The following is a 19,710-nucleotide window of genomic DNA, read 5'->3' as shown; positions in this document are numbered from 1 at the left end:
GAATAAACTTGATTACCAGAGAATTCTAACCTGTTATCTCCCTTTCCTTATTTGTACAGTCCCTATTCCTGCTGTAAAAGTATCTGTCATTCTTTTGGTGCTCAAACACATTTCATAGTAATAATATCTAATACTTATACAACACTTACTGTGGGCCAGGTACTATTCAGAGTGCCTCATGCATATTATTATTTTGGCTTATTTAGTCCGTATGGCAACCCTTTGAGGTAAAGGCTATCATCCCCATCTCTCAGGTGAAGAAACTAAGGCAGAGAGGTTAAGTAACTTGTTCAAGGTCACACAGCTAGTAAGTGTGTTAGTGATGGAATCAAGTGGTAAAACAACTAGATTCCTGTAAGTTGAGAGGGGTGAAGTAGGTTGAAAAGGTGTATGGGTATGTTTTAATGCACACAGTGTACATTTTACTGATCCTGTATAGTAAGTGAAACCTTATAAGCAATATAGGTTTTTCTACTGAAACATGATAATATAAAAGTTGAGTAAAAAATAACTGGGTATACTTGACAGTTTTTGCCTCATTTATAATGCACCTCCAGTTTCACTATTCAGATGATGACATCATGTAAATAGACGTATTTTCCAAGTTACTTTTGTACTATTATTTTCAGTTAAGAAATTGTTCTGTTTGTTAGTGTGTAAGGATTAACTCTGAATATTTTCTTGCATTTCTTAACAGTATAGTGCTGTGGATTCCAACCCACTCTCTCTGTATGTCATGCACCCGTTTTGGAACACTATAGTAAAGGTAAGCTGATTAGTAGGGATGCACTTAATGTTTTAGAAAGTTTTAAATATCTTAACTGTTTTATGAAGTGTTACAGATGTAATGGTCAGCTCAAAAAGATATCTAGAGAAACTACCCCTCCTGTCTCCTTTCCCTTAGTCGTATACAAAGGGGGCCGCCCCCCCCACCATAAAAACCCCCAGAGTTATCTTCTGGAGGGCAGGCCCCTTGTAGTACAGGTTTCTCCCACTAGGTCAGGGTTCTAGGCGCCCATCTGCATCAGTGCACCAGCTGATTTTAGCTTCAGTGAATTTTTTTTGAAGATTCTTTTCAGTGCGTTTGCCCATTGTATGATGGGTGATTTATGAGCGCACATGACCACACCATGCTCAGTGTTGAGCAGTTTTTGACCAAAAACGGCATGAACCCCCTGCCCCATCATCCCTTTTCACCCAGTCTTGTCCCAGCAACTTTTTTTTTTGTTTCCCTGGATGAAAAAAATCCTCAGAGGGAAACGTTTTGTCTATGTGGAAGAGGTGAAACAAAAAATGGCAGAAGCACTAAAAATGCATTAAAATTGATGAGTTCAAAAACTTTTTAGCAGTGGGAAAAAAGTCTTGATAAGTGTATTGCATCAAATGGAGAGTACTTTGAAGGTGACTGGAGTTTAAATATGTGAGAATAAATACACAATTTTTTATAAATAAGTTCTGGGTTTTCTTGGGTCCTCCGCACCCTGTACCTTTTGATTTATGTCATTGCTTGAGATCTCAACTTAAACTCTGGAATTTAAAATTTTGTAAAATTTTCTAAAATAAATGTAATGTTATGATTGTAGAAATTTGTTGATTATAGAATTATTTAAAACAGAATAGAAAGAAGTGCTTTTTCCTATCAACTGGAGATTATGCTTTACATTTTAATATCAGTAACTCCTGTATGTGATCTTTTAAATTATAACTTTTGCTATAACTTAAATTTGCATGTTGTTATATGTGTAGACAGAGATATTTCTCTACTTTAACTATATTGTAATTATTTTGGAAAAAAATAGGTATTTCCTACATGGCTGGCTCCAAATCTGATCACCTTTTCTGGCTTTCTGCTGGTTGTATTCAATTTCCTTCTTATGGCATACTTCGATCCTGACTTTTATGCTTCAGGTAAGATTATTACTTTTAATATAAAATTTATGTTGTCTAAATAGAGAAAAATTATATGGTTATTTTCTGGTTTTATTAAGATGCTTATATTTCTGAAAAGTTTTGGTTATAATAGGGTATAAAAGCTAAGTTGTAGTTTCACAATCTATATATATGTTGTTATTAAGATCCAGAAACTAACTTGGCTATTTAATTTAGATATGGTGTCCAAAAGCATAAGGTTTTGGTAAGTAAAGAATAATGTACTTAAAAGAAGATCGAGGACCAGGAATGTAAAACTGCCTGAAAATGAGTATAAATAGAGCCCAGCCTACCTACCAAATCCAGAAATACTCCTTCCTTTTTCTAGGTATGGGAACAAAATCCCATTTTCTAAAGGGAATGTCGTGTCTCTTTCTCTATGCCCAGCATCCTTACCTCTAATAATTCCCAGTTTCCTTTAAAAAGCGTTCTTAGACTTGTAAGTATTTATTGACAAGTCTGGATTCTTACTGAGGAAGATGGGAAAAAATCACTGTGGGGAAGGCTGTTTTCAGCTTATTCCCACCTGGGACTCCAGTGTCTCTTTCAGGCCTATTTCTGTCTTTACTGTCTGCCACACCCAACCCCTGCCCCAGGCAGTAGGCGTGAGCGTGGGGTGTAATTGGGATGAGGGTGGAGCGTGGGAGACAGGGTTTATTTTTACCTTTCATCCAGTTGATGGGGTTTAGTGGACTAGGAAGATGGAGGTAGATGAGTATTTTTTGCATTTGAAGAGCATATAGTTTCCAATAAGAATACTTGTACGCGATGTAGTCAGTTTCAGTATTACAGTGTACCTGCGTTTCTGGATTCAGCAGGCTTTTGTGGACTAACCTGGAGAAATTAACAGTCACCGAGAACATTATTTTTGTAGGAAATTTTGGAGTTTTAAATGCTTAGGAATTTAGCTATTATAGAAATTCTGAATATATATACCTAACTTGATCAACTGAAAGTTTTAGCCATAGCTTTTGTACATGTAAGAAAATGGTAATTGGCGGTCATAAAGTACCATATGAATAATAAGTAAGATTAAATTTCATTAAGCATGGTTTTGGTAATGTGTTTGTTTGTTTTTTTTAATTTGTATTTTAACCCTCAGGACAGCCTCAAAAGTTTACTTTCTAACTAGAAATATTATTTTCTCTAAGAATATTTACTTAATTATTAAGAGAACCAAAAATATATAAATATTATATATATTTTCTCAAATCATAGAACTTGAAGGACCAAATCAACCACATTGTCCCAGTATATTTGGGAAATGGGAGACAGGAGAGTTTGAATGACACATTCAGACCACAGTGCTCATTGACTGGGAGCCAGAACTAGAACCCAGGCCTCCTAATTCTTTTTTTAATTTTTTAATTGAGTTTTTTAAAGAGAGAGAGGAAGGGTAGGGGGAAGTGAGAGAGGTTTTGGATTTGATTCCTGGTCAGGGCACATTCCTAGATTGTGTGGGTTCAATCCCTGGTCTGGGCATGAAAGGGAGGCAGACAGTAGGTGCTTCTCTCTCTCATCGCTATTTCTCTCTCTCCCTTCCTCTCACTCTAAAAAGAAATTAAAAATGTTCTCAGGTGAGAATAAAAAAAATAATAAAGTAAAATATATTGTAAAGTACTGTAACTTCCGTTTAATAAATAGAAACCTTTTTTTGCTGGCAGTTTATACTATGGTAAGACTGATTGTACATAGACTGTATTAAACTGAGTTGCTTTCTCTTGCAGCGCCGGGTCACAAGCATGTACCTGATTGGGTTTGGATTGTAGTGGGCATCCTCAACTTTGTAGCCTACACTTTAGGTAAGAACTTGACAAACACTCACTGTAGTCAATGGCTGGTGAGTCTATCAGCAAGGATAGCCAGCCACTAAATTAGCATTTTCTCCGATACTTAATTCATTTAAACTAGGGATTATTAATATTCTGTTTGAAATGATAAATATATTTTTGAGTTTCTCTATAAAAAATATTGTCATTCATTGCTAGGGATTTAAAGGGTAAGATAGGAGTGGGCAAACGACTACTTGTGGGTCAAACTGGCCTGTTGTCTATTTTTTGTAAGTAAATTTTTATTGGAACACAGCTATACTCATTCCTTTACATGTTGTCTATGACTGCTTTCTCAGAACAAAAAACAGAGTTGAGTAGTTGCCAACAGAGACTGTATGGCTCAGAATGTCTAAGCTATTTACTATGTGGCTCTTTACAAAAAATAGTTGCCAGCTTATGGAATAACACATTATTTTTGCCTTAAGCTTGGGAAGCAATACTGACATACCAAATAATTGCAAAATACTGAGATAATACATAGAGCATGGTGAGAGAACAAATAAGGAAGGGATCAGTTCTTATTTGGTAGGGGGAGTGGTCAGGGAAGTCCACTGTACTAGGCCGTACTGTCTGTTCTGACAAGAGTGCTTTTCGTTGAATTATCTGAATGACTTATTCTGCATTCTCTTTGTATCCTTTCCTGCTTTATTTTTCTCTTTAGCACTTAAAATCATATAGCCGAATATCCATTTACTTGCCTACCTGTTTGTCATCTGTCTGCTTTAAAATATAATTTCTTGAGGGTGGTACTTTGTTTTAGTCACTGCTGTGTACCCAGTGTTTAGAACATAGTAGGCACTCAGTATATAGTTTTTAAATGCATGTGAAATAGCAGACTCTGATTTCAAGTTGCCTTTTCAGATAAAAATGACTAACACTCATAAAAACCAGTATGACCTGGTACAGAATTCAATGCTGGCATGGTGGATGAACAGAGCTGCGATGAAGTCTCGCAGAATTAGAGAAAAAGCTCAGTTACACATTTAGGTAGAGGCTTTTGTGCATGTTAATAGAGATGAGAAGGTTTTAAAATTCTATTTGGTTGCCAGGGACTGCAGCAGGAGAAGGGAAGAGTTAGGGTAGCCTGTGGGCTCTGACTTGTAACATTTAGCATTTCCTAAGAGCCTTGTGATACGCTGTGTGACCTACCTGTTTCAGGTCCACAATTCTGGTAAAAATCCTGCGCTGATGTGAACTATTTGTTGCAAAACCCATCTTGAACTAACATGAGACAATTTACAATCTTTATTTATTCTACTAGTGTGACCGTTCTTACATTTTGCTGCAGAAACATTCACGTGTTTAATCACAGGGTGCTGCTCTAGGTCTTACAGGAGGTTTTTAATAATATATGGCATATTCCCTGAATTACCTTTCTTAAGAAAAAGCACTCTGAAACATATCTAGATCTCAGACTTGTCGAGTTAGAATGGGTTCGGTGAGAAGATGCACAAAAGCTAATTAATATGTAATTCATGAATTTAATATTTGTTATAACTGCATAGAAGTTGCACTGAAAATTAGGAAATTAAGCCAGCAAATAATGAGAAAAGACTTAGGAAATATTTTAGCTACTTAAGGGCAGAAAGACCTTACGTAAGAGAGATCTGCAGCCTTTGGGCAGGAGTCGGGCTTCACCCTTCATATATCCCTTTTACAATACTTTTGAAAGCCCTTTTTGTCACAGACTGAGCTAGGCGCTAGGGTAATACTGTGGTGAGCAAGATAATACTGTGATGAACAAGAAACACAATAATTATAAGGAATTTCTAATTCTTTAAATCTGAATCATTACAATTAGCCTAATTCTAATTCACTTAGTTAACAAAACGGTTTCTTTTGGGGAGAAATTTTTGTAATTTAGACTTTCTTTTTTAATTAGGTTTTATCATTCTTTCTCTCCCCGCCCCCTTCCCTCCCTCCCTCCCTTCCTCTCTTTTCCTCTCCTTTCCTCCGCACCTCTTTCCCTTCCTCTTCCTCTCCCTCTCCCTGTCCTTCTACCTTCCCCTTCTGCCTCCACCTTCATGTCCTTCCCCTAGGTTCCTCTGTTTCTGCCTCTAAATGGTGTTCCACTATACTTTATCCTTAACTTTTTCTTTTTACTAATTCCTTTGGTAATCCTGATTCTTAACACTATAGAGATGACTCCCTTGTTTATAGCTAGCTGGTAGTTACCTTCCTTAGTTACCAGTAAGTACCCTGGGGTTGACTTGCTTGACATTACCATTTGGATATTCTAACACTTCAGTTTCAGCCTCGGAAATTGTACTCAGCATCTTTTCTGTCAGTCTTGTTCCATCTACTGACTTCCTCATTTCTATTAACACTCACTGTAGTGTTACTCAGATGGGAAACTTCGGAGGTGGTCTTCTTGTACTTCGGCCTCACCTCTCATCTTCTGCTACCTCGTCATTTTTAGTTACTTGCTACCTCACCTGGTCCAGCTTTTCATTCACCCTGCATTCCATCTCAGTGTTGGCTCACTAACTAGTGTTCCTCTTCCAGCTTGTCATTCACCCTGATGTCAGGGTGATCTTCCTGAAGCACTTCATTCATTTCACTCTTGTCGCTCCCTGATGCACTTACTTTTAGTAGCTCCTCATGCTCCCTAACACTTTTGTATTGACTCAGACCTTCCTTCTGCTAGAAGCCTCTTTATACTGTCCGCTGCACACACTGGTTTCTCATCAAACTAAGCTACTTGGCTTTGTCTGAACAGGCATGTGCTTTTCCATTTCGGTGTTTTTGCTGATAGCACTCCCTCCTCTTGAAATGGCATACTCCTTTATCTCTTATCTACTGAAATCCAACTCACGCTTTATGTCCCCACTCAGATTTCATCTTGTCTTCAAAGCCGTTCTAGATTATCTTAGGCTGAAGAGAACCTGTCCCTTTTCTGTCCTCTTCTATGGTTTGTGATGCACTATCTTTAATTATCACTTTTTTTTCCTCTTTTATCAGTTGTAAACACTCTGAGGGCACAAGCATAGCGTATTCTAACATTCTTGTGATCTTCAAAAAATTGAGAATTGTGCATTGCATGGATTCAATAGATTCTTACATTTACTGAAATGTATTATGCACAAAACTTTTTCTGAAAGCACTTAAAATTGTGGAGGTGGTAGAGCTGTAATATCAAACAAGATGAGATAGGTGTTGTAGCTGAAGTATAGTGGTTTTGGATCCGAGAGCTAGGAGTGGTTAGATAAAATATAGTGAATAACTATTGAATGTTCTCTGGAGACATGGGAATTTGTGGCTAGTGGAACAATTCAGTTGTTAGGCAGATTTGGAGGAATTCAGAGTCCAGCTAGAGAGCTTCCTCCTCAGATCTAAAATTGACTCCATTCAGCGTAATACAACATTTTAATTTTTAGATTACATTTAGAGAAATTATCAATTTTATTTCTGAAATATTTGAGTTGCAGAAATTAAAGGTTAGATTTTTATACTATTTTTATACCAGTACTGGCCGGTAGCTATACTTTAGTTAATTAACATTCCTGTGATATGTTGATTTGTTTTGGTTTGTTTTTTCCAGTTTATTTAAGAAGGCTTTCTCCATACTAGTACAGATTTGACCTTTTCCTATGGTGATGTGTTTTTGTTGCAGATGGTGTGGATGGAAAGCAAGCCCGCAGAACTAATTCCAGCACCCCCTTAGGGGAGCTTTTTGACCATGGCCTGGATAGTTGGTCATGTGTTTACTTTGTTGTAACTGTGTATTCCATCTTTGGACGAGGATCATCTGGTGTCAGTGTTTTTGTTCTTTATCTGCTGCTATGGGTTGTTTTGTTTTCTTTTATCCTGTCCCACTGGGAAAAGTATAACACAGGGGTTCTCTTCCTGCCATGGGGATATGACATTAGCCAGGTGGTAAGTATGTGCTTTAACTTAAATTGTCTACATGGCATGAATTTGGGGGGAGGTTTTTGTCATTATTTCTTTATTGTCCTAATGTCTTTTTGATTAGAACTGATGTGTGCTTTTAAAAAATTATCTTATATTGAAATGCTATTTTTACTTATTTATGGCAAATTTAAAATATACACAAAAGTAGGGAGGATAGTATAGTGAACTGTTACATAACCTGTTACTTAGCTTCAGTAGTTATCAACACATGGCCAGTCTAGTTTCATGTGCACCCTTTCTCCCCTCTCCCTCCCTCCCTGTCCAGTTATTTTAAAGGAAATTCCTAAAATTATGTGACACATATTTTACTACATATTTCTTAATGGTAAGAGCTCTTTTTAAAAAGTGTAAACACAGTGCCATTATTACACAAAAAAAACACGAACAGTTTCTTAATAAACTTTCATTTTAACTATTGATTTTGTAAAAGAAAGATATGCCCATAATTGTTGGCTTTTTGTCCTTTTCGCCAACTTCTCAGTGAGTAGTGAGATTTGTTTTCTTTTACTTAATAGGCTGCTGTTAACTCTCCCTGCCTTTGAATTCTACTTTTTGTGTTGCCATTTTGCCCATTTGCACCTAAGGCCCCAGTGAAGAATCAGAAGTTGGAATGTTTTTGATGAAGAAAGTGATTGGGTGGGCAAATTGGATCATCTTATGGCTCACCCAACTTATGAGGTGCCTTAATGTGTTCCAAATGATGGCCAGTTGCTTTCCTTGTCTAGAAGTTAGTTATTCTGTGGCATTGTTGGCTGAAAAAAATTTTTTAAAGGCAAGAAGAATTGCCACAATATCAAATTTAAGCATACTTCTTGCTTTTACTAAAACTGTTTGAATAGACTTTATGCTGTGTAAAGCATTATCGACTCCCTGATCTTTCCAGCCGTTAATGCCTCTGTATGCTTTTGTCTGCATTTTCCTTCCAGACTATTTCTTTTGTCTACATAGTGACTGCGATTGTGGGAGTTGAGGCCTGGTATGAACCTTTCCTGTTTAATTTCTTATATAGAGACCTATTCACTGCAATGATTATTGGTAAGAAGCTCCATGTTGAAGCCTGTTTTAACATCACTGTTATCAAAGCCCGTGTTTGATTATAACAAGCAGCGATGCCCTTCTCCTTTGCCAACACCCTACAGCCAGCAGGACAGCCTTACCAACCTGTAGGATTTCAACCTAATCAGGAAGGGAAAGAAGGTTTCTTTGTGTTTTGTTTTTGTTCAGCGTGAAGCTATTTTTAATGAGAAGAAAATACCAAAATAGATCACACAAACCTTGTAAACTACTTAAATTAATCTAGATTGTATTGGAGGATCCACATGGAGGTGACATTTGGTACAGATTTTTTACTTATCTCAATGTTAAAGATTATTAGTTTATAGGAAATAGAATGAAGATTACTTTGTAATACATCCACTTCAAAAACAGCCTCTGTTCATCTTATGTATCTCCTTCTTGTGCCACTGAATACTAGATACAGGTTTTAACCATGATAATGTTTCCCTTTTAATTTAGTTGAAAGAGTTATCTACAGGATGATTGAATTGGGGAGAATGTTTTCTGTGGAAAGAGGCAAAAAGGAAGAGGACTCTGGATTATTTGGGAGCATCAGGAGTGGCACTAAAGAGCTTTGTTGAATTAAAAATCATACTTGTTGGCTATTGCTATTCCCTTACCTAAAAAATAACCCAGTTCCTTTCTACTGATGAACCTTGGTAATGGAATGGGAATTAGGTGAGACTTAGAAACAGCTGAAAAAATGGTGCCTTAGGCATTGGCTGGCAGAAAAGGAGTGGTTTGGGCCTTTTTTTTTGTGGCTCTGGATCACAGATATTTTAGGAACCCTGCCATAATCTACCAAATGTTCACTTTTTGGTACCTATATAAGCTGTGATTTCTTTACCTTGGAAAGGCTGGCTGTTTTTCACTTCTCACCATGTAGTGGATTTTTTGATTTTAGGCAGCTTGTCCTATAGCAGGTTTCCTGCATTCTACATTTAAATGTTAAATTTTAAAGATAAGGTGGAATTCTCTGATATATGAGATATATTTTTGAAAGTTAAGTGGGTACTTTATTGGGCACATAATTTTCTTTGTCATTTATAAGTTTATCTGAGTTCTTCCCTGTGAAATAAAAGCCCACATGTTTCTCTATGGATAATTAAAGTAGCTTTTCCAGTACTAGATTTGAGTAGACACCAATACATAGAAGGGCCCTAGGGCCTAAGTTTCTGCCAGTAAAATTGGTAGTGCCGGTGCTGGGGAGGCCAGGCTGGGCGAGAGCTCCCAAGGCGGCAAGGGCTAACGAAAGGCGGGCAAGAGGTGGAGTGGCTCCCGCTCATCAGTATGGACGGTACCTTCTTTGGGTGCAACAGACGGGCCAGCAAGATAGAAAACAAGATTCCTGCTCTCATTTTTCCCCCTTTTTTTAATTATGAGAACATTTAAACATTTATATTCTGTTTCTCCTTTTGTATAATAATTCCCTATGTGCCATCACCCAGCTTTAACAGTTGTCAATACTAGCGCCAGTCTTACTTCAGATGCACCACTACCCCATAACCCTTGGGGTTCTTTCATCACTTTGAGTATGTCATTCTAATGTCCCATGGCATCCACATTTTCTGAGCCAGCTCATACATCATTGTCACCCTGTTTGTAACGCATTATTTTTCTCATTGTTTTCAAGATTTTCTGGCTTTTCAAGATTTGGCTTTTAAGTTTGACTATGATGTACATAGGTGTGGTTTTCTTTGTGTTTGTTTTTCTTGGTGTTTGTTGAGCTTGTTGCATGTGTAAGTCAATATTTTTGAGTAACTGTGGGAAGTTTTTAGCCAAACAAAGTTTTTCCCAAATATGGGAAGTTTATTTCTTCAGATTTTTTTACGTCTTTCTTTTCTTCTCTGGGACTCCATTTACATGTATATTAGACTGCTTCTCTTGATGATGTCCTACAGGTAATTTTATGAGGCTTTATTAATGTTTTTTAATCTTTTCTCTCCTTTTTTTAGAGCATGATTTCTATTCATCTATCTTTTCGTTCACTCTTTTTTTTTTCTTTTGCTGTCTCTGATTGCCTCTTGAGGCTCTCTGGTGAATCTCGCATGGAAGTTATCATACTTTTCAGCTCTAAATTTCCGATTTGGTTCTTTTAAATTTTCTATTTATTTTTTAATCTTCATCTAAGGACCTTATTTTTCATTGCTTTTAGAGAGAAAGGAAGGGAGAGAGAGAGAGAGAACATCGATGCTAGGGAGAAGCATTGATTGGTAGCCTCCCACACGTGCCCTGACTGGGTATTGGTACCTGGACCTGGGCTTGCATGTGTCTAGACTGGGGGTCACACATACCCACTCCCCACCCAGGGATCAAACTCACAAACTAGGCATGTGCTCTGACTGGAAATTGAACCTGCACCCCTTTGGTTATAGGGTGATGCTCCAACCAACTGAGCCAACTGGCCAGGGCTCCACTTGGTTCTTTTTACATTCCATTTCTCTGTTGAATTTCCTATCTGTTCTTCTGTTATCACCATATTTTCCTTTAGTTCTTTGAACATATTAAAATAGCTCCTTTAAAGTCTGTTTGCCAAATTCAGCATCTGGGTCCACTTCAGAATAAGTTTCTATTGACTACTTTTTTAAAAAATGCCTTTGCAGCCTGCATTTTGCTAATTATATTTTCATTTTGTTACTCACCATGTTCCTCTGCCTCTTTTTTTCCCCTATAAACTAATAGATCCACAGATTTTGTTAGATAGAGGGTTAATTTTCTTGTTATTTTGGCAACAATCCTTAGTAGGTAATGATACTTTTAGGAAGACACAATATCTAGTTGTCTCTCTTTATTTTGATGTGAATAGTGATCAGAGCTGGGGTTGAGGTATTGTATGTCTTTTCCAATCTATTACAAAGTTCTGCATCAGCTTTTTACCTAGTAGTATTAACAGATGTTGATGATCATTGCATAGGAATCTATTCCTTCAGTGAATAGGTAGGGGAATAAAGTTTGTTTTTAATAAAATATCTTATAAATTCATACTGATAATTCCAAATTAGATTTGATGATACAGACTTTTTTTAACTGCATTGATCTTAATATTTGTATCCTTTAAACTGTGACAAAACTCTGTTTTCAATGACACAAAATACTTACTTTACAAAATACCTACAACAGTCTCAGAATATGGTACCAAAATCAGCAACAATATGATTACTGAAAATTGTTTAAGATTTTGGTTTTTTGAGGTTCCATTTATCCTTATGGTTTATTCTACTAGGGATACCCAGTGAGATTACTATATTTTAAAGTTACCACTCTGTAGCTATGCCACCAACTGGATATATATATATATTTTGGTTTGTTTCACTTTATTTTCATAGCTAACCATTCTTGATGTGTGTGGGGATGCGGTAACCAGCTGAGCCCTCGGCCAGGGCTTAGTTAACCCTTCTTAGTTTTGAGTTTCTGGTTTATCTTCACACTGTTTCTTAATAGAAATAAATGTGTGTGTGTGAGAGTGCGTATGTGGTTTTATCACCCCTTTTTATAGATAAATGGTAGCATACTATACATTTTTCACTGCACTTGCTTTTTCCCCCTCCACTCAATAGCGTACCCTAGAGGTCACTGCGTAGCAATATACGAGGGTCCTCATTTTTTTCCTTGCATCTGCCTGGTGCTTTATTGTGTGGATGTGTCATAGCTCATTCAACCAGTCTTCTGCTGGTGGACATTTGAGTTATTTCCAGTCTCTGGCTGTTACACAAGTTGCTGCAGTGGATAGTCTTGTACATATGTATGTCTTTTTATATTTTTACCAGAGTATTTTGGAAAAGATCCCTAGAAGTAGAATTGTTAGTAAAGGACACTTTTCTTTTAAATTCTCACCAAGTGTATATGAAAAATGCTTATTTGTTTACAGTTTTATCAATATAGTAAATTGTTAAACTTTTGGATATTTGCCAATCTGATAAGTAAGAACTGATATATCAATAGGTTTAATTTGCATTTCTCTTACTGTATGAATGAACTTTTCTAGTGTTTCTAAGGGTCATTTGCATCCTTTTTTCTGTGTACTTTTTATATATGTAGCCAATTTTTGCTATAGGATTATTAACCGTTTTCTTTATTTTTAGAAGCTCTTCATAGATTAGGTATATTGATCTTTTGATATAAATTACAATCCCTCCCCCTTGTTTGTTTGTCTTTTTCACTTTTCTTAAGTTACTCTGTCTTGGTTTTAGTTGAAGTTCCTGTTTAATAAATAAGCCTGGAAATATGAGGAACCAAAATATTTTGTGTGACCATGTTATCCTTGGAGTATATCTCATTTTATTTGATTCTTTTTTATGAATTATACTCTAATTTTTCTATAGCTATTAAGTTTCCAATATTATGAAGTCTGGGCGTTCCTACGGCAATACGGAAAGCAGGCCTGCACGTGTGTGGATTCTGTCATCATACAGAGTTCAATAGATGAGGGTTTAAATGAACAATTACGGACTCCTAGAATATACATTAAGTGCTTGTTAGAAAAGAATTATTAGATGCATTCTTTTTTCTTTGACAGCCTCTATAGAGCCTGGGCTTTTCTCCATGCTTTTGGATAAAGCTATTGGAAGACATTTTAAACTACTAAATGCTCTTGGTAGCAAATATTTTGCAAGTTTCTCTCAGTCTATTTCCAACACCTCAGAGCCACAAGTAATTCTGTGTTAATTCATTTAGTCTTGACTCCCTTTCATGGAGTAAACTGCTGAAGATTTCTGAGGACTTTGAGAACAGCATTTCTCCTCCTTTGTTTCCCTCTAAAAGCTTCTAACTTGGGGAACTTTGTTCCAGTTGGACTTGGAAATAGAGATGAGATTTTTCTGTTGTGGATTCCAGTGTTTTCATCTGTTTTAGCAAAATGTCTTAGGAATTGTTTTGACGGGATGCTTCTCTGCCTTTGAGCTTTACAACCACAGCTGCATGGCCACCCTCCACCCCTCAAGCCATGTGTAGCTACTGGGAGTCCAGAGTGGACAAACTAGGGCTAATATGTCGAGTGACAATGACATATCCAAGTGAAGTGTCCAGAAAGTACCACATGCAGTGATTAGGAGTTTGAAGTAAGAGCATGAATTTACATCTCTATAGAATCAGAGAATTTTAAAGATGCAAGGGATACTAGAAAATCATGTAACCCATTGTCATAGGGCTGAGGTGTCTGAAGCTTGGACAGGTTGTCTGATTTGCCCACGAGTACAGAACGAGGTTTTGGAGGCATTTGTAGGAAGGGGGCTTATGATTAAAGCTGTAAGAGGATTTGCTGAGGGAGCGTGGAGGCCCAGTAGAACGACCAGTTAAGAATATGCAGGATGTAGAGGTCCCACCAAGAGACCAAATGTGATGGTTGGGTGGTTAGCAGGGACACTGTGAGAATGGAATTGCAAAGGCAGAGGGAGGAAAGAATTGCAATTAGTGGATAGTTAATGGAGTCATCTTACGGAGAAGTCAAGAAAGAAGAAAGAATATTGAATTTTATCATCAGGAGAGCGTGGTCAATTTTAAGAATGCAATTTCTGCAGATCAGGAGGCAGAATGAACTGAGTGCTGAGGAATTAAGGGGACAGAAAATTAAATTTTGGCGAGTGATAGGAGCTAGTATAGAGCAGAAGCAGTGGTGATAGGGTTTCTTGGGAAGGCCATTCTCGTTTTTAGGTTTGAGAGGAAAGAACTGGTGTGGGGGGCGGGAAGGGGGGAAGGAGCTGAGATCACCCGGGAGGTAAAAATAAATACAAATGGGAAGGAGCAGGATCCACTAGCTACCCCCTCTTCCAATAACTCACCTTTAATGAACAATATATTATATACCAGGTACCCTTCAAGGTGTCTTTACAGGAAATAATTCATTCAAATCTCGAAACTCTGTGGGGCCAGCGCTGCTATTATCTTTCTTTATTTTGTAAATGAGGAAACTGAGGCCGGTTAACTTCCCTGAAGCCCTATCACCCAGTTGGCGGCACAGCCAAGACTGAAGTCCAGTCTGGCTCCTCGAAGTCTGCCCTGAATCAGCAAACTGTGCTGCCACTCATGCAGTTGTGACTGCTGTCCAGAAAAGTTTTTATTCCATTACAGAAGTAAACTAGAACCTGAAAATTATTATGTCTAAAAACAGTACCTATTTTGTATATATTTGATTATTATAAAAGTCACTTGAAGAGTAATCATGATGATTTAAATATTCTTCCTTTTAGGTTGTGCATTATTTGTGACTCTTCCAATGAGTTTATTCAACTTTTACAGGTAAGTATTTTATTCTCTCTCTTATTTTTCACATTGAATCTCCGCGGTATTTCCCACATTACCCCCCCGGTCCCCTTATGTGCCCTGCCCCAGCAGCCATCACACTGCTGTGTGCTTCATTTTTCAATTGGGTAGGAAACGAGAAAACCTTTAGAAACTGTAATCTAGATGAGTTTTGGGGTCACTTTTTTTTTGGAATCTTGGACATTCTGAGGAGGTTGTAAACCTATATTTCGAATCTAGAAGGAGGTCAGGATAATTTAGGGTGTCTGTGGGGGCTTGTGTAGTCATTGCAACCACAGCACAGAACTACTCCCTCTTGTTCGTTTGTTACAGTTTTGGACTCACTAGTCTTCTAATTTGTCATTTTTTGTGAGTGAATCTATCCACAGGAAGTATGTTCCTGTTGAATATTGATACATTTACATTCTGTTTCATAGATTGATTATCCCTAAGTTTACTTAGCATCATCATTAAAAAAAAGAAAAACTTCTGAGCTCGTGTAGTTTAGGACCAACTCCTAGACCTATGCTAACTCTTCTCAAATAGCGCTGTTGTACTTCCTGCCTGCGGCGGGGGGGTGGGGGTGGGGAGGGGAGTTGCCCAGGTGGCGTTTCATTTTTCTGCTCTGCATTTCCCCACCTTTGTGCAGCCGCACTGAATTTCTGTTTGTGACCTGAGTATATTCTGCCTTTCCCTTCGTCAGCATCTTTGCTTCCGCTGTTCCCTCTACTTGACAAACTCTCATACTTCCTACTTTCATCCTTCAGCTATCAGATCTGTCTTGCAGAATCCCATCCATGTCAGCCAAGCCACGCTCTGTGAATCTTCTTGTTTATTGCAGCTGGCAGTCATTCACAGAAGCCATAAAATTTAAAGCTCTGAAGGCCATAGAGATTATTTGAGTCATTTCTTGCTTATCTTCTAAAGACGAGATCCTGATTGGACAACACCTTGGCCAAGGGCACACAGTCAGTGGCAGAACCAGGGCTAGAATTGGGGGCTCTGTTCAGATGAGCAAAGGTGCCTAGAGACCCTAGAGTGCTATCGGCAGTCTCATTTCAGAATCTTCCATGGGAATTGTTTCTCACTTTAAGTTCTGTGTCACTTGTATCATAGCAGCATTGGGAGATCCTCTTCTGGTATTGCCTTGTGTTCATTTTATTTTCCCTGTTAGGATACAATCTTATACAACAGCAATTTTCAACCTTTTTCATCTCATGGCACACATCAACTAATTACTAAAATTCAGCACACCCAAAAGTATAGTACGTTTTTGCTGGTCTGACAAAAAAAATATGTATAATTTTGATTCATTCACATCGGATAGCTATTGTTGTGTTGGCTCCTTTTTTACTTTTTAATTGAATTTAAAATTTCAAATTAATCACTGTGAATTTAACCAATTCAACATTAGTTAATAAAATTATATAGGTTTCTAGTTGTTATCAATTTTTTCTTTTGACAATCTAAGGGAAAAGAGGACGGTGCTCCTGACTAAACCCAATCAACTAGTCAGATATTGCACGTTCTAAAAATTCTTGTGGCACACCAGTGCACCTCTTGCAGCACACGGGTTGAAATCGCTGTCACAGAACAAAGACCAAGTCTTGTTCCATTCCAGGGGTAAAAATAGGACCAGGCCAGAGAACTTCAGTTCTGGTCCTGGTTCTGCCACTTGGTAGCAAGTTACATAAATTTAAATTCTCATGTCCGTACTTAAAAAGATTCTTGCCTATCCATAGAACTGCGGTGAGTATAACATAAGAGAATATGTGCGATAGTACTCTGAGGGGAAAATTGAGACAACTGTAATAGAATAACAATTTGAAAAAAAAAGACTTTGAAAACTGTAAAATGCAAGTATAAGTTTTATGTGTAATAATATTCTTTGTGTTACTTGATTCTTTTTTCCAGAAGCTATAAAAATAACGCCTTGAAACACAATTCAGTCTATGAAGCTATGGTTCCCATCTTTTCTCCGTGTTTGCTGTTCATTTTGTCTACAGCATGGATCCTCCAGTCACCTTCAGATATTTTAGAGATACATCCTAGATTATTCTACTTTATGGTTGGAACAGCCTTTGCCAACAGCACAGTAAGATTTTTTTTTAAACGATAATATATATAAGGAATATATGACAGAGTTTGATAATTTGAGAAACCTTATACAGTAGTAGAATAAGCAAATTTTAATTTAAATATATTTTAATTCAAAATTTGGAAAAAATAACCTCAAAGACAGAACATGGTGAAATTATTTTATTTTTTTCCCTTAGAAACCAGTAGGATTTAGAGACTGCAGTAGTATTTTGGAACCATACATACTTGAAATTTTTAGTTTTGGTTGCCTGCTGAAGAATCCATGGAATACTTTATAGAATCCTTTAAGACTATAAATATTACTAACAGTGTGGCTGAAATGGCTGCGGACATAATTAGGGAGCTTGAAAGGGGTTTTTGCAAGAGAGAAAACACATCATACATACACCTCCCACACATTTGTTTAATCAACTGATTTTTAATTTAAGAACATGGGATTATAAACTATGTAATAAATACAGCATGTTTTTAAAAACTAGGAGTTGAGAAAAGACCTTGGTAGTTTTGACAGCCCGAAAGTCTGTGCTGAGGCCAGGTTCTTAATAAGTTTTTTATTTTCTTACTTAGCCACTGAGCTTACGTTTCCATGTACAAAAGGTATTTATGAAAGAATAAAGGATATTTGAGTTGAAAGTAAAGGGAGCCAAAGAGGCTCATAGGTGTTAATTGGTAATACGAGTGAATTGGAGGTAGCATTTCATCTCCATGAAGAAATTTAGTTATGTTGGGGTTTTGAAAAAAAAAATTCTTTTAGATAACATAGAATCTTAAAATTTCTTTTACGCAAACTCTTGCCTAGTGGAAGAGAGCCTTCTAGAGCATCCTTCCTGAGTTATCTCACAGACTCTTCTGACACACACGTGGTCTTGAGGGTCCACAGACTGGGAGGTGGGGGCAGAGGTCCTGGTGGCCCCTGAGCAGCTGAGGTGACTGAGCATAATGTAACATAATGTGTTGGCTCAAGCACTGGAATGCTTTTTAAATTTTGGAGTGACAAGTTTTGGAAGTGGTTTGCCAATTAAATTTTTATTCCTTTTTTTTTTAATTACTAATTTCAAGTGTCAGCTGATTGTTTGTCAAATGAGCAGTACGAGATGTCCAACTTTGAATTGGTTGCTGGCTCCTCTCTTCTTGGCTGTCATGGCGGTAAACTTAGGCGTCTCCGCTTACACTGAGAGCATTCTTCTGTATACACTAACAGCTGTTTTCACTCTGGCCCACATCCATTACGGAGTGCGTGTGGTGAGTAACCTAGAACAAAGTTGGTTCCATTGGAAAAAAAATTGGTTGCATTTGGTTCTTATAAATAGTGGAAAGAAGGTGAGGGAAAATTTCAAAAGGAAGTTTGCTTGTAGCTGAAAGAATTTTGGTATATTCTCTAAATTTTGGATAATATTCAGGTGTGTAATTTTAAAGACTTTCGCTAATGACTATGTTATAGTAACTACAAATAATTTAAAAGCTGGTTAAGTATTATAAGGAATTAGTTCTTGTTTTTAAGTAGGTAGAAATGTAAATCGTTTTCGTGGTGAAGAGAATTGTAAACTCTTCTGTGCTTTTAATTATATAGGACTAGATGTCCTATTTTTTATTATTTCTATGGGCCCTTCTTTAGCTGTAGGGGCATTTTTGTTGCTCATTAACATAATTTGGAAAGAAACTGAAATTGGTTTGGTAGCACTGCCTCCCCCGCTCCCTGTCAGTTCTGTAAGCAGTGTGGTAAGGGAGGTTAGAGCTTCAGACTAAAGGGAGGCTTCTGCATTGTTTGAGGTTGTACTTCATCTAGCCTATTCCTGAGTTCTCATCAGGAGAAATAACACATAATGGGAGATACAGAAGAGAAAAGGTTTAAGATACTATGCAAACCATAATATTCTCTTCAAATATGAGACTAGTTTAAAGACAGATGGACTAAGTTAGATATAATAAAATGAAAATCAGAACCATGCAGTTCATTTTCTTTTTTATCACACTTTAACATTCTTTCCTAAGTGTTTTACCTATTTTAACATACTCTCATAATTATGATTTTTGAATGGAATAGCATATTCTATCAAGGTGTTTAAGTAAATTGGGTTATTATTAAGTAATCATGATCCAGTTATATTCATCATTTAGGTTTGTTTTCAAGTTTTCACTGTTGTAAATAGTGTTGGAGCGAACAATGTGTAATATTTTTTTCTTTCATTTGCTTTATTTTCAGAGGATAATTTCATTGCAGCGGGGTTATGTAGAGGCTATTCACATTTTTATCTCATAAAATACTTCTGTTTGGTATGCTTGTTTTGGAAGGAACCTTGATGTGGATCAGTTTGAGAAACAATTATATATTGTTCATATTTATAAAATGGGGGGCGCCTGTTATGCTTGATAACAGCTTTATACTTTGCATATGTTACTAAACTTAAGCTTTCTTTCCTTATGTTTCTCCTCAAAGTATCCCACGTTTGTTGGGATGAAATAGATGAAATTGTTAGGGAAAAAAAACCATGATAAGTCTATGAATTATGACATGAAGATACAATTGTCTTTACTTGTGCAAACAACATTATATGCTTTATAGCGACATTCGTAGGCCTTTATCCTGACATTTCCTCTGACATGTGCATGAAGTGGAACACAATTGCCAATGTCTTTCATAACT

The 19,710-nt window shown here is 37.0% G+C and overlaps 1 protein-coding gene across 1 annotated transcript in view; it reads left to right on the top strand.

The window, feature by feature from the left end:
• SELENOI (selenoprotein I) overlaps positions 1-19,710 on the top strand; it is a 43,411-nt gene that overhangs the window by 16,199 nt on the left and 7,502 nt on the right. Inside the window, exons 2-9 of the mRNA XM_054568856.1 lie at positions 698-766; positions 1,800-1,908; positions 3,657-3,731; positions 7,375-7,637; positions 8,600-8,708; positions 14,915-14,963; positions 16,881-17,061; positions 18,126-18,308. Of these exons, the coding sequence (XP_054424831.1) occupies positions 698-766; positions 1,800-1,908; positions 3,657-3,731; positions 7,375-7,637; positions 8,600-8,708; positions 14,915-14,963; positions 16,881-17,061; positions 18,126-18,308 (1,038 nt within the window). The remainder of the gene's footprint in view (positions 1-697; positions 767-1,799; positions 1,909-3,656; positions 3,732-7,374; positions 7,638-8,599; positions 8,709-14,914; positions 14,964-16,880; positions 17,062-18,125; positions 18,309-19,710) is intronic.

Source organism: Pteronotus mesoamericanus, unplaced genomic scaffold (assembly GCF_021234165.1).
Source record: "Pteronotus mesoamericanus isolate MK-2021 breed Mesoamerican mustached bat unplaced genomic scaffold, CSHL_Meso_final contig_101, whole genome shotgun sequence".
Lineage (NCBI taxonomy): Eukaryota > Metazoa > Chordata > Mammalia > Chiroptera > Mormoopidae > Pteronotus > Pteronotus mesoamericanus.
The sequence above is the reverse complement of the archived record's forward strand: the minus strand, read 5'-3'. Positions and strand labels throughout refer to the sequence as shown.